Source organism: Crinia signifera, chromosome 1, assembly GCF_055691185.1.
Source record: "Crinia signifera chromosome 1, ASM5569118v1, whole genome shotgun sequence".
Taxonomy (NCBI): Eukaryota; Metazoa; Chordata; class Amphibia; order Anura; family Myobatrachidae; genus Crinia; species Crinia signifera.
Window position 1 is genome coordinate 308,042,514 of NC_139217.1, and position 26,887 is coordinate 308,069,400.

General features: G+C 42.5%; 1 protein-coding gene across 2 annotated transcripts in view; it reads left to right on the forward strand.

Annotated features, from left to right (window-relative positions):
• LOC146078639 (proprotein convertase subtilisin/kexin type 5-like) overlaps positions 1–26,887 on the forward strand; it is a 275,576-nt gene that overhangs the window by 126,066 nt on the left and 122,623 nt on the right. For both annotated transcript variants that reach the window (XM_083186123.1, XM_083186122.1), the window contains exons 4-5: positions 4,039–4,182; positions 9,525–9,601. In XM_083186123.1, the coding sequence (XP_083042249.1) occupies positions 4,039–4,182; positions 9,525–9,601 (221 nt within the window). The remainder of the gene's footprint in view (positions 1–4,038; positions 4,183–9,524; positions 9,602–26,887) is intronic.

The following is a 26,887-nucleotide window of genomic DNA, read 5'->3' on the forward strand; positions in this document are numbered from 1 at the left end:
CCTATGTGACCAAGAAACCTGGTGTAACTGAGACACTCCAAGAGGTGTACCATGCTGTCTTTGTCTTTAAAATGTGCATCTTATTAGCACTGCGGATGCAGGGAGATGCCACATCTCTCGGCTGCAACTTTGACAGCACAGGAATTAGTTTTAAGCACATACAAAGTCTCAGGTGAAGCACAGGAGATTGGCATTACAAAAAACCATGTAGCCAAGGTCGTTTTGCGGCTTCCATTTGTTTTATTTATGCAAATAAGATGTGTCGGAATAACTGCAGGTGTGCCCAGGTGTGTTTGACTAGGATCTGTAAAGTCAGCTATGACCACTTCCATTGTGTCTCAGTGGTAGATTAGTGGAAGCCTACTCACATTTGCACAGGTAGTAAAATCTTTGGTTATTTCTATGGATTTGCGATTGGATACCGATTAGCAATCTATTCGCAATTCTCTCACAAAAGGGGAGGTTACTCTTTCTGTCCGAGTGGCGGCTCTCTACTCACAGTCCACTGCAAATTCACAGAATTGTGATCCATGCTGAATTAGGCCCTTAAGGCCTCCATTTACCTGAACGATATTGGGCCCAAACGCGCAATCACGACAGGTTGTGCGACGGATCGTGTGCACATCGTGTGTAATGTTGTTACGATGTGAGGTTTCGCAGGTCGAGAGGTTGGCCCTCAGATCAAACGTGCTGCGTGTCTGACCCATCGGCTTTCACTGCAGTCGTAAGCAGATCGTATGTGCTTTTTAAGCACATACGATCGCTCGTTCAACCGCTCCACAACCTGCATATGATCAGGTCGTCCTGATGTATGGACAACTTTAGTCTTTGAGAAAAATAAAGTTTTTAATATCAGACAACAATGTTAACTATTTTCATTGAGGCTTTGCTGTTTTCACCTTGTTCTGAGATGGGGATGAAGTAAGAAAGCTAGTAACTGCACCTGGAGCTAACCATGTTGCAATGCAAGGTGTGTAAATGCATAATTTTTGGCAGGGTAAATACTGCCTGCTTTTGCATGTAGTCAGGGCCGGCGCCACCACTAGGCAGGTTTAGGCATTTGCCTAGGGCGCCGGCCACTGGAGGGCGGTAGTGAGCCGCAGGAGGAAGAAGCAGCAGCAGCAGGAAGAAAGTTCCCGCAGAGGAGAGCAGGAGGAAGGGCCGTGCACTATCAAGCACTTATTAAACAATTTGGTGACGGTGAGTGAATCGGATGACCCCCCCCCCTCCCCACCCCCTGCCCAGGACACAGTAGCAATCCGCGTTAATCTCAGGCGGATGGTGGCCAGTGATTAACGCACACTCAGCAGAGCCTGCAATGGGCAGGTGCTCTCCCTGCTGCTTGGTGTGCCTGTAAAACAGCTGACAGGCAGCGGCAACCTAAAGCAGTGCAGGAGAGATCCCGGGCTGTTTTCTCCCCTCAGAGGCGGACAGTGTTACTTGAGGTGAGGTTAGATGTTTTGCAATGAGCCAGAAAGGCTAATAGGGGATGGATTGACTGCAGAGGCAGGTGTAGTGAGTGGGAGTACTGCAGCTGCTGATCGTAACCTGATATCTTTAGTGGTCTCTGCTGTCCTTTCTGGCAGGATGTGTCCCTTCCCCACTCTGGAGTCACAGGAGAATCACCTAAATCTCCAGTCCCAGCAGCTCAGCAGGTTCCTCTCTCTCTCTCTGCATTCACTTCTGTTGTACATGTTGCCCCGTCCCAAGGTCCTTCTACAGATCCTCCGTTCTGCTCCTCCCCTGCTTCCTGTGCTAGAGTGTTCAGAACGAACTTCCCCAGCTATGCCTCTGCTTCTACCTATCCCCCTTCTATGCAGTCCCATTTGCCATACCTCTACTCACTCTCCTATATAGTCTGCACATCTTTTGTATGTTCTGAATTTCTTTGTTCTGAAACTGAGCCTCTATATGTGTATCATGATACCCCCCCCCCCAACTTCTCTCTATGCCATCTGTACCTCTGCCCCCCCTTGATTCTATACCTCTGTGCCCCTGCCTTTGATACTTTCCCCATTCATACACTTGCTATCCCCTTATGTGTGCCCAAGCCTCCCCTCCCACCATCCACAGCCAGTGGCTACATTCAGAAGCAAGATTAATGATTAAATAAACTGAAGCATGGCAAGTAAGCAGAATTTACTATTAATAATTATAATATATATATATATATATATATATATATATATATATATATATATATTTGCCATTACTTTGATCCTGTACATAATACTACTTAAAGGGCACCAGTTCCAGTTTTTGTTGTGGGTGAAGTGAGGTTCTATGTTGTATTTGTGGTGGGATGAAGGATGGGTTTGTGTTCTATTTGTTGTAAGACGATGGGAGGCTCCCTGTTCTATTATTTGTGGAATGTGATATTTGTTGTTGGACGGGAGTATTGGTTGTGGGAAGGTAAAAATTGTGGAGGCATGTGCAGTAGACATGACAAGGTCCAAGTAGCATATAAACCACAACTGTGTTGTGGTTTAACTGGCATGTGGAGGTCTGTAGTGTGGTCTGAGTGGCATGTGGAGGACAACATAGCACCGGCCCTGCGACCCCCCCACCTCAACCCCCAGCTACTCAGCGGCAATCCGCTGCCCCTCTATACTGCTGGACACAATTTATATATAAATCACTCTAGCTGCTGGTGAGGACTGGTGTAAGTCAGCAGTCTCCAACAGTACAGCATAATATACTTTTTGCTTCTGAGGAAAACGGGGAGGGGGGGGGGGGGGGGCGGTATCCTGTAGGTTTGCCTAGGGCGCCTAGATGCCTTGCACCGGCCCTGCATGTAGTCCACAAATGCTGGACAGCTTTGTTTTTCAACTGCAATTTAGATTTGAGTTAGGACATGCCTTTCACTCTGTGCATTTTAAATCTTCCCCTCCTGCAGTGCAACATGGTTTTGACCATTTGTATATACAATATGACATAAAAAAAAAAACAATATGCACGATAACCATATCGTTAATGATTTTATTGTACATATCGGCTAATGTTTAAGCACATTAGCCATTAACGACCCTATCAGTCGTACACTTCTGGATGTGGCCGCTTGAATGATATCGTTTAAAGATATTGTTAAGTGTGCATGCATTATATCATTTGTCCAGGAGTATATGGCAGGTCATGGGAAAATCATTGGTGATATCATTCATAGAGGATATTGCATAATGTGTATGCACCTTTACTTGCTCTTTCTAAGACCAGATACAGTACACAGCAGAAGCATGTGTTCCTGTCCGCTGTGCCGGCTAATATACAATCTGATGTTCCGAATCCCCGGAAACACAAATTGGACTGATATACTGTAGTTGCAATTCAAATGTATTTGCTACTGTATATCTGAGAACTTCATCATTTTGCCCCCATATTGCAGACATGACGGGTCTAGGGTCTGCATTTTTGGACAAGGATTTGGTGTCCCGATCCAACATCCAGCCTGAGTAAGCTTCAGCTTTCCCAGGCTGACCGCTGCCTAAAACCATCACGAATCGCTGTGGTGATCCAAGGCTGTATCTTCAGACTCAGATCTCGCAGATCCCTCCTGCTGCATTTGAATTTTAAATGCACAGAATTGCACAGCCTCTTTGAAAATATCACATATATCACAATGGCTGCATGGGGATGTGGTGAGCCCACTATGGAAAATTCAGTTAGAGGGGTCGGCAAGTGCAATCTCTACTTCCTGCACGACATCACGCAGGGAGTGAGGACTGACTGCTTCCACAAACCTTTTTTTATGAGCCCAATGATAGGGAGGGAGCAATCTCTTCTCTGTACCTGCCTAAAGTGCCGCTGCCTGCAATGTGGAAGGTAGGGTGGGGTGGCGGTGGGACCTGAGACCGTACAACAGGTCCAGGTAAGGTGTGTTAAATTTCTCAAAGTACCTATTAATTTTACTCAATTTTTCAATTGACATTTTTTTATATAATTTGTACTGTACGTCTGCATAGATAAGTTGCTGCTTTAATATATGAATTGTAATATTTGTTTATATCAAGCAACAATTGAAGTTTTTCTTTTCTTCTGCAGCACTGCAGTGACAATGCCCATCACTGTCAATCAGACATGAACATCGTAGGCGCTTGGAAGAGAGGATACACTGGAAAAAATGTGGTAGTTACTATCCTAGATGACGGGATTGAGAGAAATCACCCTGACTTGATGCAGAATTATGTAAGTTTTACGGCCCAATCTGCACTATTGGGCAGATTAGTAACTATAGTTACAGGCATGGTGAATGATTCGGGGTCTAAAACCACAGCCTGGATTACAATGTATTGTCAGCATGACCATGCTAGAAGATGGGCTGTATACAGTGGCAGTGATTTACTATTGTACGACATCCATGAGCTTTTGACACTATGGTAAACTGAAAGATAATTAATACCAGACTATTAGTAGCTATAATACTCCAAGCTGTTTTAAGGAACAATTATTCTCTCTAGCTGATTGCTGATTAATTGTAATGTATTCCATTAAGATACTTTCGTACTAAGCCATGCCTCACATCTGATCCTAGGGAGCTCAGATTTGGCCTGTTTTCTTCAGATCGGTCTCTTCTGAATCTGACTTGTGGATGGGGGCCCTCAGTGGAATAAGTTCATCCCAGTTGCCCGGAGGCAAGTTAAATATTGGTGCCCTCCGAGTCCAAATAGCTCAATCAGTAAGGTGTCTGTCTCCAGTAAAAAAGGTCATGGGTTCTAAAACAATGTGTGACACTTGCAAACATGATGTTAGGAGGGGGAGTCAGCCACAGAAGCAATATTGACGGCTTTCTATTAACTGATTTAAACTCACGGGGGAGGAAAGGTGCCCCCTTGGGAGCAGGAGCCCGGCGGCAGATGACTCTATTGTCTCCCAGAGTTACAACTCTGGGGGCCCTATTACAGGTACTTTGCCAGTTCATAGTCATCCATTATTCCTAATAGTTGACCATAATGTTCGGCTTTATTGTATAATTGTGGTGACTAAATGGGATCCATATGGATGGCTGGCGGTCAGGATGCTGGTGGTCAGGAAAGTAAACTTACATTTCACCTTCTAACTGTCCCTTCTAGCATCCTTACCCCAACCCTCCTCTCTCCCACAGCATGACCCTAACCCTCCCTACTAGTGCCTAAACCTAACCCCAGCATTCCTCACCTTAAACCTCACCCTCCTGGGTTGCAGCCTAATCCTAAACCCCTGCCCACAACCTATGCCTAACCTTACTGTACCTCCTGCTAATGGGTTTCAGGTGATGTTGACTTTCATGTCTCAGCCAGTGTTGAGTAATGTTCTTAGGGACAGATTCTCTAAGCTTCAAAAGTGATAAAATGGAGAGTGATAAACAGCCAACCAATCAGCTCTTGTTTGACATTTTTCAAACAAAGTCTGTGACATGGCAGGTAGGAGCTGATTGGCTGGCTGTTTATCATTCTTCATTTTATCACTTTTGGAGCTTAGAGAATCTGGCCCTAAATCTGAACCCTGATCCTGATTCAGAGGGGAATATCATGTACACTTTGGCCACATATTTGAACCTCCCCATACAGTCTCACAATGATCATCTCACTGGGCCTCTATGAATTTGCAACACCTGCATTTTTCTAACCATCTCCTGTTACATCACCAACCATGTGTGCATATACCATCGCTAAACTATCACTGCACATGCACATTAAGGGGGAGATTCTCTAAGAATCTCCGCCCCCCTTCGCAATTATAATTATCGCATATGTTGTAACATAATTATTAGCAAAGGACAGCTCTTGCGTTAAGAGCTGTCCTTTGCGGTGAGAGTCGCCGGGTCCCAGCAGGTCCCGGCGGCTCCCCCCTCCCTCCCACACCCGGCGCCGCTGCTGCTGCTGCGCCGGGCTCTCCTCCTCCCTGTACCCGGAAGAGGTTCAGTGCAGGGAGGAGGTCACAGGTCCGGGCAGCACAGCTCTGTGCTGCCCAGACACAGGTGAGGGGGGAGGGGGCGATGCGGGGCGGCGGGGGTCCGTGCAGGGCGGCGGTGGGTCGGCGGAGGGTTGCGGTAGAAGCCCATTGGCTTCTATGGGGCATCGCCAGATCCCAAAATGCGGCAAAAACCCAGATAACGGGGGTATTACCGCATTTCTAGCTTAGAGAATCTCCGCCTATGTCTTTGGTACATGCGCAATAGCAAAACATCTGCAGTAAACATTGCTACTACAAATGATTCAGGCCATTTATCCCCTAACCAAGGGCGTAACTAACATAGGTGCAAGGGGTGCAGCTGCTGTATGGCCCAGAGCTGAAGGGGGCCCATCTTTACTGTCTAATAATATGTTTTACATACATTTGTCTCCATCAGTTGCTAAATAGGGGGCCCTTACAAACCTTTGCTATGGGACCTACGAATATCTAGTTACGCCCCTGCCCCTAACCCTCTCCCTTGAACCTAACTGCAACCCCCCCCCCCCCTAGTGCCTAATGTTCTCTTCCCACAACCTGTCTTTAACCAACCGCTCCCGCAAACCTAACCTGCAGAATGTCAACATTTCACATGTTGACATTACAGATTACATTACAATGTCGACATAATAACTGCTGAGTTTGTGGTGTTATTGTTGACATGACTGCATCTCACTGCTGATTAGTTTGGCTGTACCTTGGTACTGTTCAGTATTCCAGGGTAGAGATCAATGCTGTTTAGCTAGTCCAGGACAAGGGGACATTTATTAAATAAAATCAAAGCAATACTGGTTTTAGGCCACCTATCATTTATTCTCACATGGAAAGTTGATCATGTGGAATCTTCCATTAAATTATTTCCTGTCACATTAAATTAAACAAGTCACTGGGATACCACTAATATTGCAATAATGGGAATTTTAAAATCAGTGGTACAATTACACAATACTGTATTTCAAAATGAAACAAATTAATCTTCGGTATCATTCCTGCTCAGACACGCTTACAGCTCAGTGAATCAAGGATTGTTTGGCCCTGTGAGATTCAATGTTAAGTTATGCAGCTGTTGGATACAGTAAATGTGTCAGATAGTTTTTTTTTTTAAGCACTGCATTAGAAAGTTTCCTTGTAATTGAGAATGCTGCGTTAACACGATAGAGAATTATTTCATTTGAGTTAGAATGCACGTGGGAATAGTGTTGGGAAGTGAATATTATGAGCAATTATGGAACGATTTTGGCTTGACTTGCAAATGAACTGTGTCAACTCATGGTTATAAAATAATGTGGAATTATGAACATCAGATTCATGTAATTCACATATTTTGGATACTGTAATGTGCTATAAAACTCTAAAATCTTTGAGATAACTATTTAGGTTGTCCCATTTGAATTTAAGCCACATGCATTTCTCCAGAGAAATGAGCAGTAAAATATGTACAACTTAAATAATACAAGCTTTCTTGGCGCGTCAATTCCCTTGCGTGCTTATTTTTCACCCAAATTTGCATCATAGGCCAGATGATATTTCTGATTGTCAGAAAAATCCTAAATTTTTCAACAAAAATAGCTCTGATTTACATTTAACCTATTCTTGCATGTATTTCGCATGTTGCATGCGAAGAGACACATTTTGGCGCCAACCAACGTTAGCAGATTTGCATGACAACTGAACGATCGCTCACTTCCACACTGGAAGATGGATCCAAGTTATTCCCGTGACCTGGGTCCCAGACCCAGGTCTTTCAATGACCCAGGTCTCCTGTTTAACCCACGTCTGTCTCTAAGTGCTGCGGAACCCATAAATCAGAGGCTTTAAGGTATGACCCATGTCTCCATGACCCAGGTCATGCCTTTCCCACTGGAGGCTACATGGTCTGGTCCCAGAAATAACCCTGGTTGCGACCAGGGTTGAGGCCCCTGGCAACTTGGTTCCAGCTAGACCTTTTAACATTGAGCATTATCCTGGGGTTTTCACTCGGTGTCAGAGAGGTATCATTGTACATTTCTGTGATTGAATCATGTATAGACATTGCAAGCAGTCTGACTACTAATACTACTTTGTCACTCAGCAGTATGTCCTCCTTCTGTGAACCATCATAAATCATATTACCCAAGAGTGCAAAACCTTTTAGAACTACAGTCAACTACATATCAGGCTTTATGGGACATTGCATTCAGATACATACTGTATCTTGTAGATATGCAATAGTTACAACGAGGAAAAGGACAGAAAGGAAGACAATGTAACCATGCTCATCGCCGGGATATGAGTCGCACTCACGCCATGCCGAAGCCACGATAAGCTTGGTTACATATGTTACAAGCCCATAAAGTTGTACTTTGTTGTATGTGGAAGAACCTTTTGCTTTTTATTATAGCAATTCATTTTTTGAATAAGTGTCTTCCTAGCACATCTGGACTGGTACTCACACATGACAAACACCATATAATTCTTCATGTAAATGGTGTCTATTTGGGGATTTGTGTTGCTTACTGACTGACAACAGAATGTCTCATAAGCTTATTTTTATTCTTACATGACTTACAGTACCAATGTGTCGGGCCTAGCACAAACAGGGGTATTCAATTAAGTGCCAGCTTTTTGACCATACAAAATCAATGGCACTGATGTTTAATGTAACTCATGTCCACAGTGGTGTGAGGTGTCAGCTAACCACTGTGCCAACATGCTGCACTATGTTAATTCATACCCCTTTTCCACCGGCCTAAAAACCCAGGTTTTTTGCCAGGTTGACTCGGGACTCACGTCATTGGAAACAGCTACAAGGAGAAAATCATGGGTCTAGTTAAATATAATTGTAAAAAAATCCCTAAATTGTAAGCAAGACTAGTCATTTTAAAGATCAGTGGAGACAGTAACCATACATGTAGGCTGTCATTATGGTTGGCTTGCAAATCTGCGCAAGTTTGCTGCTTTACAAGCCTTGTAGCACTGCCCGTCCAAACGCCCTCCCTTTACTATTCACCGATTTTTCCCACAGGCCTGCAAATGGATGTTTTACATAAACATCCATTCACAGCCTTGTGTGGGTGACCAAATTCATTTGATGGTTGCCGACCATCAAATTATTTTTTTAAGTGCTCGCTAATATAAGTCACTCTCTGGTGCCTTATATAGCAGCGCCCTGCTCCATATCAGCTACACCACCCACGGAAGGGCGTTAGACACCCCAATTAACATGGAGACGTTTTCGTGGGTACGTCCAGGATGCGACTGCCCCCTACCCGCCTCCTGCCCCCCCCCCCCCGTGAGCACCAACGGGACTATGCAAGTCTACAAGGGTGCCCGTAGTGAAAACCTGCACACGCGCATATTCGCTTATGCGCATGTACAGATCTTCAACATCGTAGCGAACCAATCAGAATGAGAGCCATAGTGAAATGTCACATATTGTCTACATTGCATTATGTTTTGCCGCAGGTACTGTACAAGGTCATGATATTATGGATAACAAGTCAGCTGTTGATTAATCATTAGTACTTATGGGTAAAATTACTTTGTTAGTATAAGCTTGTGCAACATATGATAACAACTTGGTTCTATGATTAATTTATTCTTTCTCCTTTTGGGTGCAGGATCCTCTGGCCAGTACTGATATCAATGGCAATGATTATGATCCTATGCCTAGATATGATGCAAGCAATGAAAACAAGTAAGGAAGAGTCATCTGTCCGTCTGTGTCTCTCTGTCTATCTATCTGTCTATCACTGTTCTGTTTGGTAAAGTAATGTTATGAACATACAGTATGTAAGCAAAAACACTGTAAATACTAAGCAATATACAGTGTTGTATTATATATCATGTCAATGTGGTTTGTAAGCAGTGCTCGAAGTGGAAATTTTAAAGTGGGGGTATGGAAAAATAAAGGATATAGTTATGCGCGCGTGGAAAAGGGGTGTGACCACTGAATGTCCTTAATTGTAGCATACCACATCACATACCCCTTACACCACACTAGTAGGACCCCTTATACTATCTAGTACTAGTGCCCCTTTACACATTGTGGCACAAGCACACGGTATGAGCCAAAATTCAAGGACAGCAAGGACAAAGGGACAGGAAGAGTGACAGCAGGGGGACACAGGGACAGCCATATATGTATATTGTGCATCACGGTGTGTGGCATAGGTATAATGAGCATTAGGGTGTGTGGCATATGTATAATGGGCAGCATGGTGTGTGGCATATGTATAGTGAGCATAACGGTGTGTGGCAAATGTATAATGAGCATTACAGTGTGTGGCATATGCACATTATATATATGCAGGTCCGCCGAGAGGGGGGGGGGGGGTGGGTACTAATTACCCAGGCCCGGGCTTACTGGAGGGGCCCGGCGGGGACCCTGGTATGACCCCCTCGCCCTCCTATACCTTCCCCCTCTGTCACTCCTGGGCAGCAGCACACACCTTACAGCGTGATAGCTCATGCTGTAGGTGTGTGCTGCTGCTGAGATGGTGTGTGTGTGTGTGGGGGGGGTGTTTGAGGGATGACTTTAGAGTGTTTTTTCACCCACCTTAAACATTTTGGGGTGTGGCCTAAGCGTGGGAGGTGGCCACGCCTCCCGCGATTAGGCCACCCCCTACAAAATTTTACCGGGGAAAGGCGTGCCTCTTGGCTGCCCTGTATATGTGCCACACACTGAGAGAGCAAGAGGGGATGCAGAGTGAAGGTGATGAAGGGTGGGAGAGAGCAGCAGGGAGGAGAGCAGCAGTCCATAGTAGCATATTCACAGTCCCAGGTCCAGCACATGTGCAGTATCATCCTCAGAACACATTTTAATGAGCAAAACGCCCCCCAGGCGGCCCATAGAGGCATCCTTTAGGGAGGGAACACGTCCCAAAGGGACTGCCTTGGGTGACTGGCAGGTCATACTTTAAATAGGAAGTCACTGCCAGTCACAGTGAAGTCAGTGCAGACTGCATCTGATTTTACACAGTGTCAGATTTTACCGGGGGAGGGGGGCTGCTGATCAATAGCGCAATTATCAGTGACACTTCAAATTGCTAATACAGAGAGGCACATTTTTACAGTTTTGTATTTCAGTTGAACTGTCCAGTAAAACCTCTTGAACTAAAAGCTATCCAATTGCAAGTGAGGTCATGGGCGAAATGTAATAGGGTGCGATTTTTTGGACAGCTAAGAAATCGTACCATATAGCACACGTCACATTTGTGATTTTTCACCCGAAAATCGCAAATGTAATAGGATGCAATTTTTTTAGTCAAAGTCAGAATTCGCTTGTGATTTCTGGCAATTCTTAGTAATGGAAATTTGTGTGTGTGTTTTTTTTTTAGTAATGGGAGTGTGCGGATTTGTGTTAAAAAAAGGCTTTTAAAATGGCGTGGGGTCCCCTCTCCCGAGCATAACCAATCCGGGCTTATTTAGCCGGTCCTAGTTCCAAAAATACGGGGGACAAAAAGACAGGGCCATCTTAACGCATTGGCATACTAGACAGCTGCCCTAGGGCCCTCCAATTCTAGGGGCCTTTGAGCAAGGGTTTGATGGTGCCTGCAGAGTTTTTAGTGAGGCTAGTAGTGATTGCTGCCCGGCTGCTTTGATTGGGAATTACACTGCCGGGAAACATTCTCCACCAGCCTGCAGCCAAACAGTTAATGGCTGTAAGCTAAGGCTAATTGCTGGGTGGCTGATAGCAGGTGGAGAGACTGTGAGAAGTTATGTTTATTTTTTTAACTTAAATAGGGGCCCAGGGACATTGTTTTGCATAGGGTCCACAATGCCATTAAGACAGCCCTGAATAAAGAGTAGGGGTCCCCCGTATTTGGTGTTATGAGAGATATAACAAATAGAGGTTCAAAACAACAGATAGTCAAAATGTACAGCAGCTCCAATGGGAAGCTAAAAACAGAAATGTACCAACGCTGACTGTTTGAAAATAATAGTTGGATTAGGAACGGTATCTTTTACAATATGTATTTTTAATTAAACATAAAATGAATAAGGAATTCCATGTTAATATAAACAGGTACAAGTGCACTTAAAAACAATTAGAAAATATAGGTATTAATAACAAGCATACTACCATGAGGATTATTGGATCTGAACTGAATGACTCCAATTGTTGGAAAAGCAGGGAGTTTGTACTAGGTGGCCGATTGAGTACCAAATCTAAAGTTCAATGTGAGGCTTCGAATTGATTCCAATTTCACTTGAAAGGGTGCAGGTAAACCTGGATGACTGTGCAAAGTCTGTCGCCGCTTCGGAAAGGCTTCCGGATGCAGATGGAGTGGAGTTCCTTGTTATAAGAGTTCAGTGTCCATAGGTGCAAGAATCTCAACGCGTTTCCCTTGGATCAACCTCTCAGCTTCTTCAGGAGCTGCAGATGCTGAGTATACAGTATATGTAGGTGCTGACTGTACAGTACAGTATATGTAGGTGCTGAATTTACAGTATATGTAGGTGCTGAATTTACAGTATATGTAGGTGCTGACTATGTATGTCAAGCACTAGTGTGTAGTGATAAGGGTGCTAGAGTGCATTGCAAAATAATATTATTATAATAATTTACAGTTGTACTTGCCTACAATGTGTGTCCTAAATCAACATGCACAATGACAGCATGTTTGACATGGGACAGACTTGCATCACGCCCCTCAGTTAAGGCCAATATACTAGTTTTTTGAGAATAATAAGTGTATAAAATAATATGACACAGGTGATGATGATGATGTAAGTTATTGTAACAAAATACAAAAGAATAGATGACTTTTAGTCCTCCTACAAATATATTGCTTCTTTTTGTCTGTGTTTGAGTTATCTGTCTTTTATTTTAGATATTTTGTATTCATTTCTGTTATAATCATTTATATTACCATCACGCCTGTTAAAGTTTGATATTTTATGCATTTTGTACTTCATACTGAGTTGCATGTATATGTAAGTTGCAGCTTTATATAGGCACAACTTATACTGTTCTTTGGTGTTCATGTGTGTATTTCCACAATTTCCATGCCACGGGCAGCAGCCGCCACTGTTAACTGTATTAATGCTATAAGGCAATACTCTCTCATGTGTATAGCTATATGACACTTCATTTCATTATTACAGAGTCTCTCAATCTCGATCCTTCAAGGTCTCCTCAGTAATAATTAGTATCTGTAGATCTATTGTTTTAGTCAAATAGCACACCTATGCCAAACTTGCCAACTTTTTGCGTCACCGCTCTGGGAGAATCTTCGAGAGGAGACTCTGCTGGTCACTTTTAGCGTGGGTCAGCTGGTAACATAATTAGACCCTGTTCCCTACATGACAAAATGCAGCAAATCGCAGGACTGCAATTTGTATAATACTCCATATGGTGACGCAATTGCCATGATTATCTGCTTATCCATATTACCAGGAAACAATGGGGATGCGGGAGATCATGCACTGGGAAAATCGTGAATCCCCCTGCAGCTTCTGTGATCTGTATTCCGGCTAGATGATCTGGAAAACATGCAGTGTCAGTGTTCACTACATTATTATGTAGCATATTAATAAGTCAATGTGACTGTAGCTTTCATTTAATTGAACTTATGGATGTGCATCTGAGACCATATTAATTTTCTGCAGTTTTCCATCTTAAGGGATCAACTTATGAATATACCGAAAAATAGCTGATATTTGTATCATGACTTAATCATGTTAATAAAGTGCCTTTGCTTTGTATTATTAATACACACAACATGCATTAGCTAAGTGACCTGTTACAGATCCATTATGCATACATGCAGTATGTAGTTTTTGGAACAGGCCATGGCTAATGTATAGTTTCTTATATAGTGGCTGATGTGTTAGTGTGATCATGTGGGACATTCCCAGAACATCTGGGTGATAAAGCTGGTTGAAATTAGCTGTGTAGCTAATATGTCATTTGTTTCCATTCCAAACCCTAGTTAAAATCCTATCAGTAATTCACTGAGGTTAGCCGTAACTTATGAAAAGCAGAGGAGTGTACACATTAAATAAGGATAGCAAAGCACACTGTACCATAAATAACTTTATATATTTAAACTACTGTAAAAACACAAAAATAATCTTCAACGTTTAAAATTATTAATATTATGTAATTATCAAAGTTCAAGTGTGCAGTCACCTGTAGTCATGAATCAGTCATTTGTGTGTTGCCCAGCTTACATTGAATTAATTAAAGCTAACTGATTGATTTATAATTAATTTATTACCAGTTATTTATATAGCGCACACATATTCCGCAGCACTTTACAGAGAATATTTGAACATTCACATCAGTCCCTGCCCCAGTGGAGTACCCGGAGAAAACCCACGCAAGCATGGGGAGAATATAGTTGGCTACTATCTTTGACTTGAGCAAATTTGACCCACTTAATACAATCTTAAGCCCAGTACACATGGGGGGAGATATATTGCTCAGTCATATATTGCTGAGCAATATATGGCTGAGCAATATATTGCTCAGTTTCTCCTTTTCATCAGCAACCAGAGATGGTCGCTGATGAAAGGGAACCTCTGCCGGGCGGTGCCGCAGAGGTAATCATCTGGTCGCAGGAGCAAGCTCCTGCGACCAGCGATTAGAACTGGGCTAAAAACGGGAGGGCACACCCGGCGATTTATCGCAGGGGCACACTCCCATCACTGGCAATATGGTCGCTGGGACCATATTTCCAGCGATTTCAGCCCCTATCGCCCCCGTGTGTACACAGCTTTACAATGTTTTCTTAAAATGTGAGGCACAAAATAAAATAATAATGTCCCCAAACAGTAAATCACTTTGGGACATATGCTCTAATCCTGGGTGTGACAACAATTTCTACAACTACTATGGTATTTTGCTGTTTAGCCAGAAGGTTACTCCAATTTCCTACAACTTGGCAGCAGAAACACAGACCCTGTCAGAGCTCCAGGCACATTCTGGAATTTTACTCTGCTCAATTGGAGACAGCAGTCAGCTGTGGATGAAGTCACCGCTGCTATGTAAAGCATGTAGCCTGTGCGGTACGCTGTATGTAATGCTGACCATTGCTAGTAATCCCTTTAAAGGTTGTTTTGGCAAGGCCTGTAAACATTTCTGTGAAACCTCTGGTTCTCATTAATTCTAATATTTCACATCACATATGGAAGACAGAGTTTTCTGGAATTGACCCCAGCTGAGTTTCGCTAATGTTCTTCATGTGGTTTCCTGATTTATTTATTTTTTGAACAAATCATTCTCCCTCGTGTTTCATAAGAGCTATTATCTGTTGTGGCATAATAGTCACGTCGTGTTTTTATTTTTGTTTAAGTTTAAAGTATTTTCATCACATTACTTGATGACGATGATGATGATCCGTTGGCATGTTAGCAGAGAGATGAGTCTCTGTGTTCTCTTTTTAAACCATAATCTATTTTTGAAAAGTCTTACAATGTTTAAATGATGCGGTTAATGCTGAAACTTCAACGTAACCGCACATATTGCTGAGCACTTCATGCATTTTGGCTACAGTATACAGTAGTTCACAAAGATGTGAGAAGAAATCTGGGTACTTATGTAGTAACTGGGCTGCCGATTTCTAAATCGGGTCGGATCGGGAGATCGCATCGCATCGCATGCGACCATGCGATTCGATGCGATGCGATGACCCGATTTTTCCATAGGAATCAATGTTAAAATGGACTGAGTCCATTTTAACATGGAATTCAATGGGAAAAATGGGTCCTTTTCATACCCCTACTATCCAAGTGGGCATGGAGTTGGATATAAACCTGTGGCGAGCGTAGCGAGCCACCGAGCCCGAAGCGTGGCGAGCGAAGCGAGCCCCGCGAGGGGACGAATACCGTCCCCTCGCGGGGCTCGCTTCGCTCGCCACGCTTCGGGCTCGGTGGCTCGCTACGCTCGCCACAGGTTTATATCCAACTCCATGCCCACTTGGATAGTAGGGGTATGAAAAGGACCCATTTTTCCCATTGAATTCCATGTTAAAATGGACTCAGTCCATTTTAACATTGATTCCTATGGAAAAATCGGGTCATCGCATCCGATATCGCATCCGATATCGGATGCGATGCGATGCGATATCGCATCGCATCGCATCTGATTGTATGCCTTAACTTAAGGCATACAATCAAAAAATCGGCAGCCCAGATACTACATAAGTACCGAAATCTGCTTTGTTGAAAGCACATTATCTACATGATATGGGTTCTGATTCCAATGATGTGGGAATTGCTGCTCTGGGTGTGGATCGTTTTATCAACCACACTTAGGTCGACAGTCATTAGATCGACACTGTTGGGTCGACAGGTGGCAAGGTCAACAGGGGTCTAGGTCGACATGGGTGAAGGTCGACAGGTGTCTAGGTTGACATGTGTTTTTTCTTTGTTTTTTGATCCAAATGTCGACACAGTCGACATGGACACAGTTGGAAGTGAACCGCAGCCCATTGCATCGCTCGCTTCGCTCGCAATGCTTCAGGCACGGTGCCTTGCTGCGCTTGGAACACTATTTTACTCTCACACCATGCCCTTGTGGATGGTAGGGCATGAAATACTGCCTGTCGGCTCAAAAAACAGTGAAAAAACCCATGTCGACCTAACCCATGTCAACCTAACACATATGTCGACCTAAACCCATGTCGACCTTGTTCCATGTCGACCTAGACACCTGTCGACCTTCACCCATGTCGACCTAGAACCCTGTCAACCTTGCCACCTGTCGACCTGTCGAGAATACAACCATATCCCGCTGCTCCTTACTTAGAAGCAGCAGCATTGCACAGACATGGTTAAGCAGCAGGATGCGTCTGGTATAAGAAGACCCCTCCTGCATGTATTTATGATCCATTGCTGCATCTGAGGATTCAGCAAAACATGGGCAGTATGGACTAATGGGAAAAGGCAGCCAAAAGCCCTTTTGTAGTCTTTGGACGCATATGTACTAAGTATGGCAATGCCGGGCTTTGGTACAGGAGGTAATTACCCTGCGGAAGCATGTGGGCTTTTTCTCCAGAGGAATCCAATCAAATCTTTCCAGCACTTCCCACAGCCACCGCATCACTCTGCGCATGCAATGGTGAACCTCCGATGTCATAGACCTGGAAGTCCACTGACCAGTGCTGATTGCAATTGGCAGCTCTTATCCAGAGAGCTATCCTTCGATTAGTATAAATGCGATGTGTGGTAATATGTACCACAATTGATTAGTACATTCCACTTGGAGAGAGAAAAAGTGGAGATATATAAAACACTAACCAATCAGCAATCAGCAGCATATAAACCTTATTTTACAGGCTGTGTTTAAAAAATGACAGGATTTTATTTGCCTTCACTGTAACCCTCTCCATACTTTGAGAAACTTTCTGTCTTAAAAAAATTACGTAATGTAAAGCAAACAACTGCTCTATTGATTTTCTTTCTCATTGAACTATTTGATCAAGTGAGTAACTTCATCACAAGAGATTGTAACACACAAGTGACACCTGCGTTTAAACAACCAAATTATTAAATGTTCCTCTCACATATGCTACAGTTTGGTGCTAGACTAGATCATGATGACAATGATATAGTAAAACTGAATTAATTTTGGTAAAACAGGCAACATTACAAAACTTATCAATTGGCTGAGTTAAACACTTGCTAAAGGCCACCTTTTTACGTTTTTGAAAACAGTTATTAGTAATCATACTCCACATCTACTTAAACTTTTTATTCTGTACTGACAATACACCATTTCCCTCCAAAACTACAAGAAGAGCAGGTAATCATTAGCCTTAAGCAGGGCTATTTTTCAGCAGGCTCCAGCAGGAACTGAGGTCCTTATTCTAGTTCACTCTTTCTGACAAAATATTTCTTAGATGGACAAAACCATGTGCACTGCAGGTGAGGCAGGTGTTAAGCAGCCCATACACGCTGCTGTAAGGGCTGACCCGATGTGTGCTTTGAGGTGCGCGCTCCCGCGCACCTCATCGCACAGTACAAAACGTATGTGCTTGCACATACGTTTTGTACCTAGTTCTCATCAAATCGCATCGCATTGCATGCACAACGTGTGCACATACAATGCAATGCGATTTGATCCGTGCTAGTACAGCACGGAACGCACGCTGACAAAGCAGCGTGTATGGGCAGCATTACTTGTGCAGAGATAATTAGATTTGGGTGGGGTTTTACACCTGCCTCACCTGCAGTGCACATGGTTTTGTCCATCTAAGAAATATTTTGTCAGAAAGAGTGAACTAGAATAAGGGCCTCAGTTCCTGCTGGAGCCTGCTGAAAAATAGCCCTGGCCTTAAGTAAAGACAAAGCGCATTAGCCGCAAGCCTCACTGTTTGGAGGAATCCACTCTGTCCTGTGACAATGAGAATTCCCCCTGAATGTTGAATAAGGTGAGCGGCAGGCACGGGGGTTAAACAGCGAGGATCGCTTGTTTTCTGAGGTCCCCACCATTTAACTCCCTCGCCGGCCGCATTGATTAGGGGCACATAGCTGTATTTAACACCTTTGTTGCTGATAGTTTTCTCACTTGCATGCTGAGTCTATTTTGCACTTTGGAGCTGGTCAAATGACATCAATGTAAAAAAAAATGATGCAGTAGGCATCCAAGTTATACCTTTTTTCAGAAGATTACTTTTCCTAAAGTGGAATATAAAATGTACCCAAAATGGCAAAAAGTGTTCTTTATTAAAATTGCATTAAGGTGAACTAAATCTAAATTAATCTTTACAACTCCGCAAAAAGCAGGATTATACATTTAGATTGTCATACCACAATCTGCACCTAAAATTTTTAAATGCATTTGTATGCAGTTTTCAATAAATTAAACATATAACATGTGCATCAATAATTTGGAAGCCCAGTGGCCACAATGAAAAAGCATAAAGCAAACCCAAATCTAAATCTCACTGAACGTAACATCTGCCCCACCTGCAGTGCAACATGGTTTTGCCAAGTTGCTTCCTTTTTTTGTTTGTTTTACTTACAAACATGAAGCATGCGCAGTATGGGCGAGTTCTAAGTATTAGAATCCCAGGCCAAATATTTTATTTATTTTTATCTAATTACAGTTTCTTACATAGTGCAGCAAATTCCTTTGCGCTTTCAAATTGTAGACAGTGATAACACAAATTTGCTAACAACAGAGAGACTTGGAGGTAAGAGGGCCCTGCTGAAAGCTTACAATCTATACGGACATAGGATGGAAACACAAGGACAGGCACCAGTAATAGCATAGCAGTCCCACCAAGTTGCAAGTCCAGAAGGGAAGCTATTTAATACATAAGTGCCTCAGAGGGTTATGCATATGGGACTTAAATATGATAGGCTTGCCTGAAGAGGTGAAATTTCAGGGAACGCTTGAAAGTTTTGAGGCTAGTGGAGAGTCTTATTGCGCGTGGAATGGCATTCCATAGAGTGGGAGCAGCCTGATGAAAGTCCTTTAGTAGTGAATGGGAGCTAGAGATCCATGCAGAAGAGTCAGTGCTGTCTCAGTGGAGTGTTGGGAATGAAAGCATGACTGAAGTGGGTGTTATGGATTCAGTATGAAATCCCGGCGGTCGGGATCCCGGCGTTCAAAATCCAGACGCCGGAATCCCGACCGCCAAAATCCCGACAAGGGGGGGACGTGGATCGCCCCCCCCCCCCCCCCCGTTTGCGGGCTCTCTGCGCTCGCCACGCAGCGGGCCCGGTGCCTCGCTACGATCGGCACGCTAATTTATTCTCCCTCCAGGGGTGTCCACACCCACAGTGGTGGACACCCACAGAGGGAGAAAGTGTCGGGATTTCGGCGGTCGGGATTTCGGCGGTCGGTATTCCGGCGTCGGGATTCTGAATGAAAGGATCCCGACCGCAGGGATTTTAACTGCATCCCAGTGTTAGAGTTCAGAAAGTGTATGAGGTGGGAGTAAACAAGTCTCTTGAGTAGCTTGGAGAGGCATGGGAGCTGAGAGATAGGATGGTAGTTAAGAAGAGAGTGTTAAGGTCATAATTGTGTTTTTTTTTTTCAGAATGGAAGTAATCACTGCCTGTTTGAACATAGAAGGAAGTACCAGTAGCAAGAGAGAGATTGCATATTTTAGTTAAGGTTGGGATAAGCATAAGATATACAGTTCTAAATACTTGTGCAGGTATAGGATCAAGAGGAGAGATAGTGGAGTACGAGGATAAGAAGAGTGTGAATACCTTGTCAGTTGTGGGCTCAAATGAAGAGAAAGTGCCAGAGGGTTCAGGTGGAGAAGAAAGTTAGATGCTGCAGAAGAGCATACCATTTAATCTCAGATGTTATCAATCTTGTCCTTAAAGTAAGAAGCAAGGTAAGAGGCTTGTTCACTGATGGTAGCTGGTTTGGGAGGAGGGGGAGGGTACAGAAGAGACTTAAATGTGTTAAAAAGTCGTTTAGGTTGGTGGCATGGGAAGAGATGAGAGATTGGAAGTATGTTTGGCAGTGTCCAAAGCATTGCAGTAGTAGTGGTATATAGTCTTATATGTGAGGAAATCAAAGAGATAACGAGATTTACGCCACTGGCATTCTACTTTACATAACTGACTTTGTAGTTGTCTTGTTATTTTGGAGTGCCACGGATGTCATCTAAGCCAATGGTAAGCTGGAGCCTCTTCATCAAGGTCTGTTTCAAGAGCCTGATACAGGTGAGAAACAGTAGAGTCAAGAGAGATAAATGTAGAAATTGGTGAGATCTGTTGTTGCAGGGAGGTGGAAACATGTGGAAAATTAATAGCATTAGTATTTCTGCGGGTTAGAGTAGGCTTGCAGGATTTCAGTGTCAGTGAGCTTGTGGTAATGGAGGAGAGCGAGAGGGTAATGAGATTGTAATCAGAGAGAGAGAGAGAGAAGGGAGTGTTAGTAAAATCAGAATCTAAGCACAGCCTGGTGAAAACAAGGTCAAGGCAGTGGCCTTCCTCATGAGTAGAGGAGTCAGACCACTAGGAGAGGCCAAGAGAGAAGGTTAAAGGGAGGAGTTTAGAAGCATGTGGAGATTGTGGACTGTCAATAGCAATATAGAAGTCACTCTGGATGATGGTGGAGATGACAGAGGATAAGAAGTAGGGGAGGCAGGCATAGAAATCTTACATTTAACATTTTCTATAGTGTAAGGTGTCAACAACTATTAAATGGAGATACTTCTCTTTCAACCAATTCACCCATATCTGTAGGTGCCAGGATAAATTATCCCCTTCCATAGTTCTAGAGTACAGGGTAAGTTCCACCCCTCCGATCTCATTGAGGGCCACTTCTAGGATGTCATCACTAACCGGCCTCTTAACTCATTCTCTGGCTGTAATATTCACTGAAAACTAGGTAAATATAGTATATATTTAACTTTTTTAAGTAAAGATGAGTTAAGATGAGTGAATATTGTCTGCTGCACTTCTAAACAGGCATCTAAAATGTATGCAAAAGCAATCGGCAGTAGACTTCAAATAATAATACCAGCAAAAAAGGCATCTCTCCTCCTGACTCTCCACTGTGCTCTCCTGTCTTGACCATCACCTCTCCCCATCTGTTCAACCCTTCTTATAGTTTATAAGTTCTACATAGGATTCTCCTTCCTACTGACCCTACCCTTAGATTTAGTGCTCCTTGTCTAGTACTATCTAACTCAGGGGTCTGGGAACTTTTTTACCCTTTACCCCAAATATATTTAGATATGCCGATGTTACCCCCTTTGAAAGGAAGGAAATCATACAATTGTTATACACACTGTACCCCCAGAAATTGATATATCCTGCTAGTACAGTACACAGCCTGGCAGCAATTGATTAAGATTACCATGTATGGCTGTGTGTGGTACAAAATTTGTTATACACAAGGGTCCTTGTACACTACAGTACTATAGCACACACAGCCGGGCGTGCATATATGATCTACAGTATATATATATATATATAGATTCTATATGCAATGAATTTAAATTCCTGGGGTAATGGATGGTCATACTGCCAAGACACAGCTGGGCATACATATAGATATAGATATATACACATGCCCGGCAGTGTCACTGCAGTGGGACTGCCATTACCCCCAGCAATTTCATATTTACTCCATTTGCATTCATTGGGAACAAGCTCACTGCAAACCATTACACTCCCTGTGACTAACCCACATTAGGCCTTTTTAACAAATGTAAATATTCCTTTGTATATTCCCTTTATTTTAATGTGGCACCTTCAAAATAAATAATCAGGTAGAATTTATTTCTATGAGATATTCACCTGGTAATATAATAATAATAATAATAATAATAATAATCTTTGTAATTAATTATCCCCCATATCACTTTCCTCACCTACCCTGATCAGCTGTCTCTTTCTATGACCATGCCCTTAGCACTTACCATTAATACGCTGCCCCAGCTGTTACCGTTAGTCTTCAACTGCCTCTTACCCAACCTTGAAACTGTACTCTAACACTCTTTCTCTAAAAGTGCTCTATCTCTACTGAACACCTGAATGCCAAGTAAATTCTCTCGAACTACATCTCCACACTGAATAAAGAACCCTATTTTAAAGTCTTCACCTCCTCCCAGGCCTTCAACCCTTGCCACCTTTTCACTGTTGTCAACTCACTCCTATTCCCCACATACCCACTGCTTCTATGTCAACTAGACATAAACTTACCTTTCTTTCGGGATCTTTCTCTCTCTAGCCTCATAGCAGTTTGTACAAACATCACAACCATAGCGCAAAGTATTACAGAAAGAATAAAACAAACCAACAATAAACATAATAGGCATAATAAACTCATTCAGGGTTGGTGCAAACTATATGGGGTTTTTAACTTTATAACATTCAAGGATTATATATCCCACCCCGAAATATACCTGGTGAGGCTGCCTTCTTGGGTGCGCCACATAGTTTTGGCTGGGTGCAATGGACAACAACTAGAAGAGATACAATGCAATTGGTTTTGGTTGATAGATCTACAGTGTCTAGATAGGCAGTCAATAGGGCTACACAAAAAGGTAGACACGCAAAGGGATGACGTGGAAAAGGTTGACAGGGTTAATAGGTCAACATAGGTTTTTCATGATTTTTTTTTCATAGTTTTATTCTTACTTCACCAGCCATGCAAAGGTATGCGTTACACTAATTGGGGGTCCATGTCAACAGTCGTTGACATCAACACAAACAATTTGAAAAACTCATATCCAACTCTTCATGTTTCTATCTTTTTCATGTTGACCTTTTGACCCTGTTTACCTTCTGGGTTAGACCTATTGACTGTCTATCTAATAATCCACACCTGACAAAATAGACAGGTTCTGTCATGCTAAATCTACAGGTAGAAGTAGGGCACTTTACATAACCACAGGATCCATGTATTTTGATGCTGATATTAATATGAAACTGTTAGACAGTAGTGAGGTTTGCTTAAATCTAAAAAGTAAGTGCCTGGAACAGATTTTGTTCTACTCCATTCAACATGTTCTTACTAAATACATTGCTTTCATCCATTACTGCCCACTGCTGCTGAATTCATCCCGGGGTACATTAATGAACAGCAACTTTAATGCAATATCTCACTGTGCATGGTGACTAGTGTAATTAGTGGTGTTGCTGTGGAGAAAACTCAGTAGGAACACAGCAGTGATCAGTATACTAAACTGATTTTGCTATAATAGCAGCAAAAGGGTAAATGCATAAAGAACAGAATTAACCCTCCACCCACTCCTGTGAAGTAGAAGGGGGCTCATATTAAAAATCGAAGGCACATATATTTTGTAATCATAAATCCAGCCTGCTTCAAAATCCATATTTTGTTTTCAATTTAAATGTGCCTTACATTGTACATATAAAAATTTGTTTTAATTTAATAAAAAAATTTGGATTGCCCAGAATTTTGTTTAAAAACGCTTATCATTCACAAAAGTGTTTGGCTACAGGGAACGCTAATATGAGGTGAGATTGATCCTAAAGCATCAGAAAGCTAGCTGTTGTGCTGTCCAGAAGATTATACTTTGGAACTAATGTGTAGCCTTAATATTGAAGGGCAAAATACAATCTCACTTTCTGTAAGAAATGTCCTGTCATTTACTATAGTTTACACTGCATCAGCCTTACATTGATTTTATTTGTGCAGTGACTGATTCATCTCGTGTCAGCATCCATTGCTTCCATTAGAAATGTGCTTCCCTGTATAAACTTGGATCTGTATATATCTGCTTTACAGAATCCAGAAATAGCTCTTTTTGGCAAAATGTGATTGTAAATATTCATGAAAAAAAGGTATATCCATACGTGGACAAATCTGTTGGTAAAAAGAAGAAACCATATTTTTCACTGAAATAACTTGCAGTGACAAAACTTATTTGCTGCCACCATTGTTTATTCCTTATTTAATAGAAGTCAGACTTTTAGTTATATTTTTGATTCAACAGAATATTTGAAATAATTAAACAAATGAAAATGGCATAGACAAAAATGATGCGACTAATATTTTGTTGCACAATCATTACAGGCTCTTACTGCAGTCAAGCAATTTCTCTCAATGGGGCAGATGTATTAAGCCTTAACAAGAGATAAATGCAAGGGTGATAAAGAGAGATAAACGTCCAGCCAATCACATCCTAACTGCCATGTTACAGGCTGTGTTTGAAAAAAGTCAGTAAGGAGCTGATTGGCTGGACGTTTATCTCTCTTTATCACCATTTATCTCTTGCTATGGCTCAATACATCTGCCCCAATGCGCCTTCTGCACCTGTCAACAGCTAGTTTGTCCCACTCTAAGCGAACAAACTGCTACAGGTGTCTTGGGTTTAATGGCTGCCTTCTATAGACTGCTTGATTCAGCTTTTTCCATAGATGTTCAATAGGATTTAGATCAGGACTCATAGACAGCCGCTTCCGATTAATCCAATATTTTGCACTTCTATATTCTTGGGTGCTATTTATTAGCTGTGGGTTTTGTTAATGTCATTTGAAGGACTTATATCTTACGAGACTGTGTTTTCTGACATTGTTTGTTTTGCTCTAGAATTCTCTAGATGCAGAAAACCCCCCCATCAAACATAAGTTGTGGTGTCTTTTTTATTTTATTTTTAATTTTTTTCCATCTGTGAGCAAATACTTAATGTGACTACCAAAAAGCTTTGGTAAGTGTTGACTCATCTGTCCAAATGACATTGTTCCTGAGGCATTGTGGTTTGATAATATGCATAGTCCTATGCTGTTCCTTCAGAATTGGGGTCCTCCGGGGTTTTCTTCCATGGAGCCCACCATCCTTCAAAAAGTTTTGGTTGGTGCGATCATACCCTGACACCGGGGGTAAATTTACTAAGATAGGAGGTCTATTGATGATGGGATGTTGCCCATAGCAACTAATCAGATTCTATCTATTATCTTCTAGAAGATGCTAAATAAATAAGAAGCAAAACCTAATTAGGTGCTATGGGCAACATCCAATCTTCAATAGACCTCCCTTCTAGTTAGATTGTACCTCCTTGGCTCTTTACTAGTCTCATTGTCCTTCTGTTTAGTCAGGATTTGGTTTTCTGTAGGTGTAAAGGCAAAATGATCCCCTTTAAGAAGGGTTGGACATTTTATACCTGTCATTGCCCGTGCTTCTTTTCCTGCATGAGTCACCGCCATATCTCTTCCTGTGAGGAGACTGCTGATAGAAAGAGGATAGGGCAACAGTGTATTTAGGCTTATTTTTGTGGCAAAGTGAGAAAAAAAATCCCTGGTTCCTTAAGTTACTATGATCTTTTACATTTTTTTTTCACCAGGGTTGCCTACCCGAACCTCTCCTTCAGGGAGAAAATGCTCTGTCCCTGGACTTCCCTGGTAATGTATGATTGCCATCACCTGTGGGGAGCTACAGTAGGTAATTGATAAGGAAGGTGTTTCATCACAGGTGATGGCAATCATACATTACCAGGGAAGTCCAGGAACAGAGCAAATGCTCCCTGAAGGAGAGGGTCAGGTAGGCAACCCTGACTTACACTGTGTTGTTTAAACTTTCATTGATTGTAATTACAAGTGAACATGTCGGTGACAGGATCCAAGAGACAACTATGTTTTTAGGGACCGTCGGCGGTGGCGGGGAGACGGCGAGGCCCCGGGGGGAGCTCCGTTGCCACGGGGTGCGCAAGCATCTCGTGACAGCGCGCACCCCCTGACAGGAGCTGGCGGGGGCTGGCGATAGTTTCGCCAGCCCCTGCAAAGACAAGGCCAGCTCCATCTGTACTGTATAAGGAATTTATAAAATCTGAGTTTTGTTTCCTTTAAGCTGTACAAGCGAATAGCTGAGTGCTGTAGCTGGTTAAGCAACTGAACTTGAATAGTAAATGAATTGGAACTACTGTTATAGGTATAATTGCACATGATATTGCCTACAGTTGTCTTAAAACTCAGCAGCTGGGTACCTGTAGTGTATTTTCTTTTCTTCACATTTTCAGTCGTCATGCACAATTAACACAAATTTTCAGTAACATCTTCATACATAATTAATGCATGGTCTCAGAGCTTCTGTTTAAACAACATTATTACAAGCAGTAGAATGATGCTGGTAAGTAATCATTGATAAGGGACCAAGCTGATTACACAGCTGAACTATGTTGTTGCAGAGAAATCACACCTTCATTAAGGTATGTTAGTGCCAAAGAAGTGATTCTGCTTTGCTAGAGAAATTTGTGTTAAGTCTCCAGATAAAATGTCTCGACCAGAGCAGCAATTAATATCTACTGTGAGCTTCAAATCAGTTAGAGCACTTGCAGCTGTGCTGAGAAGACCTAGCTGGGAATTGATGAAATACTCTTCTTGGTTTTCTGTTTAGAAGAAATTAAAACGAATCATTTGCTCATAATCAATCAATATAAAATTGTGCTATTTTTATCTTTCTGCGGCCTTGCAGTGAGATGTGAAAGATTAGAGATTAAATGATACTTTAAAGCAAACATAATAAAGAGCAATTACATTTTTTGCAAGGATCAATGGGGCATATGCATTAAGCCTTAAACTTGAGCTAAACGTGAGG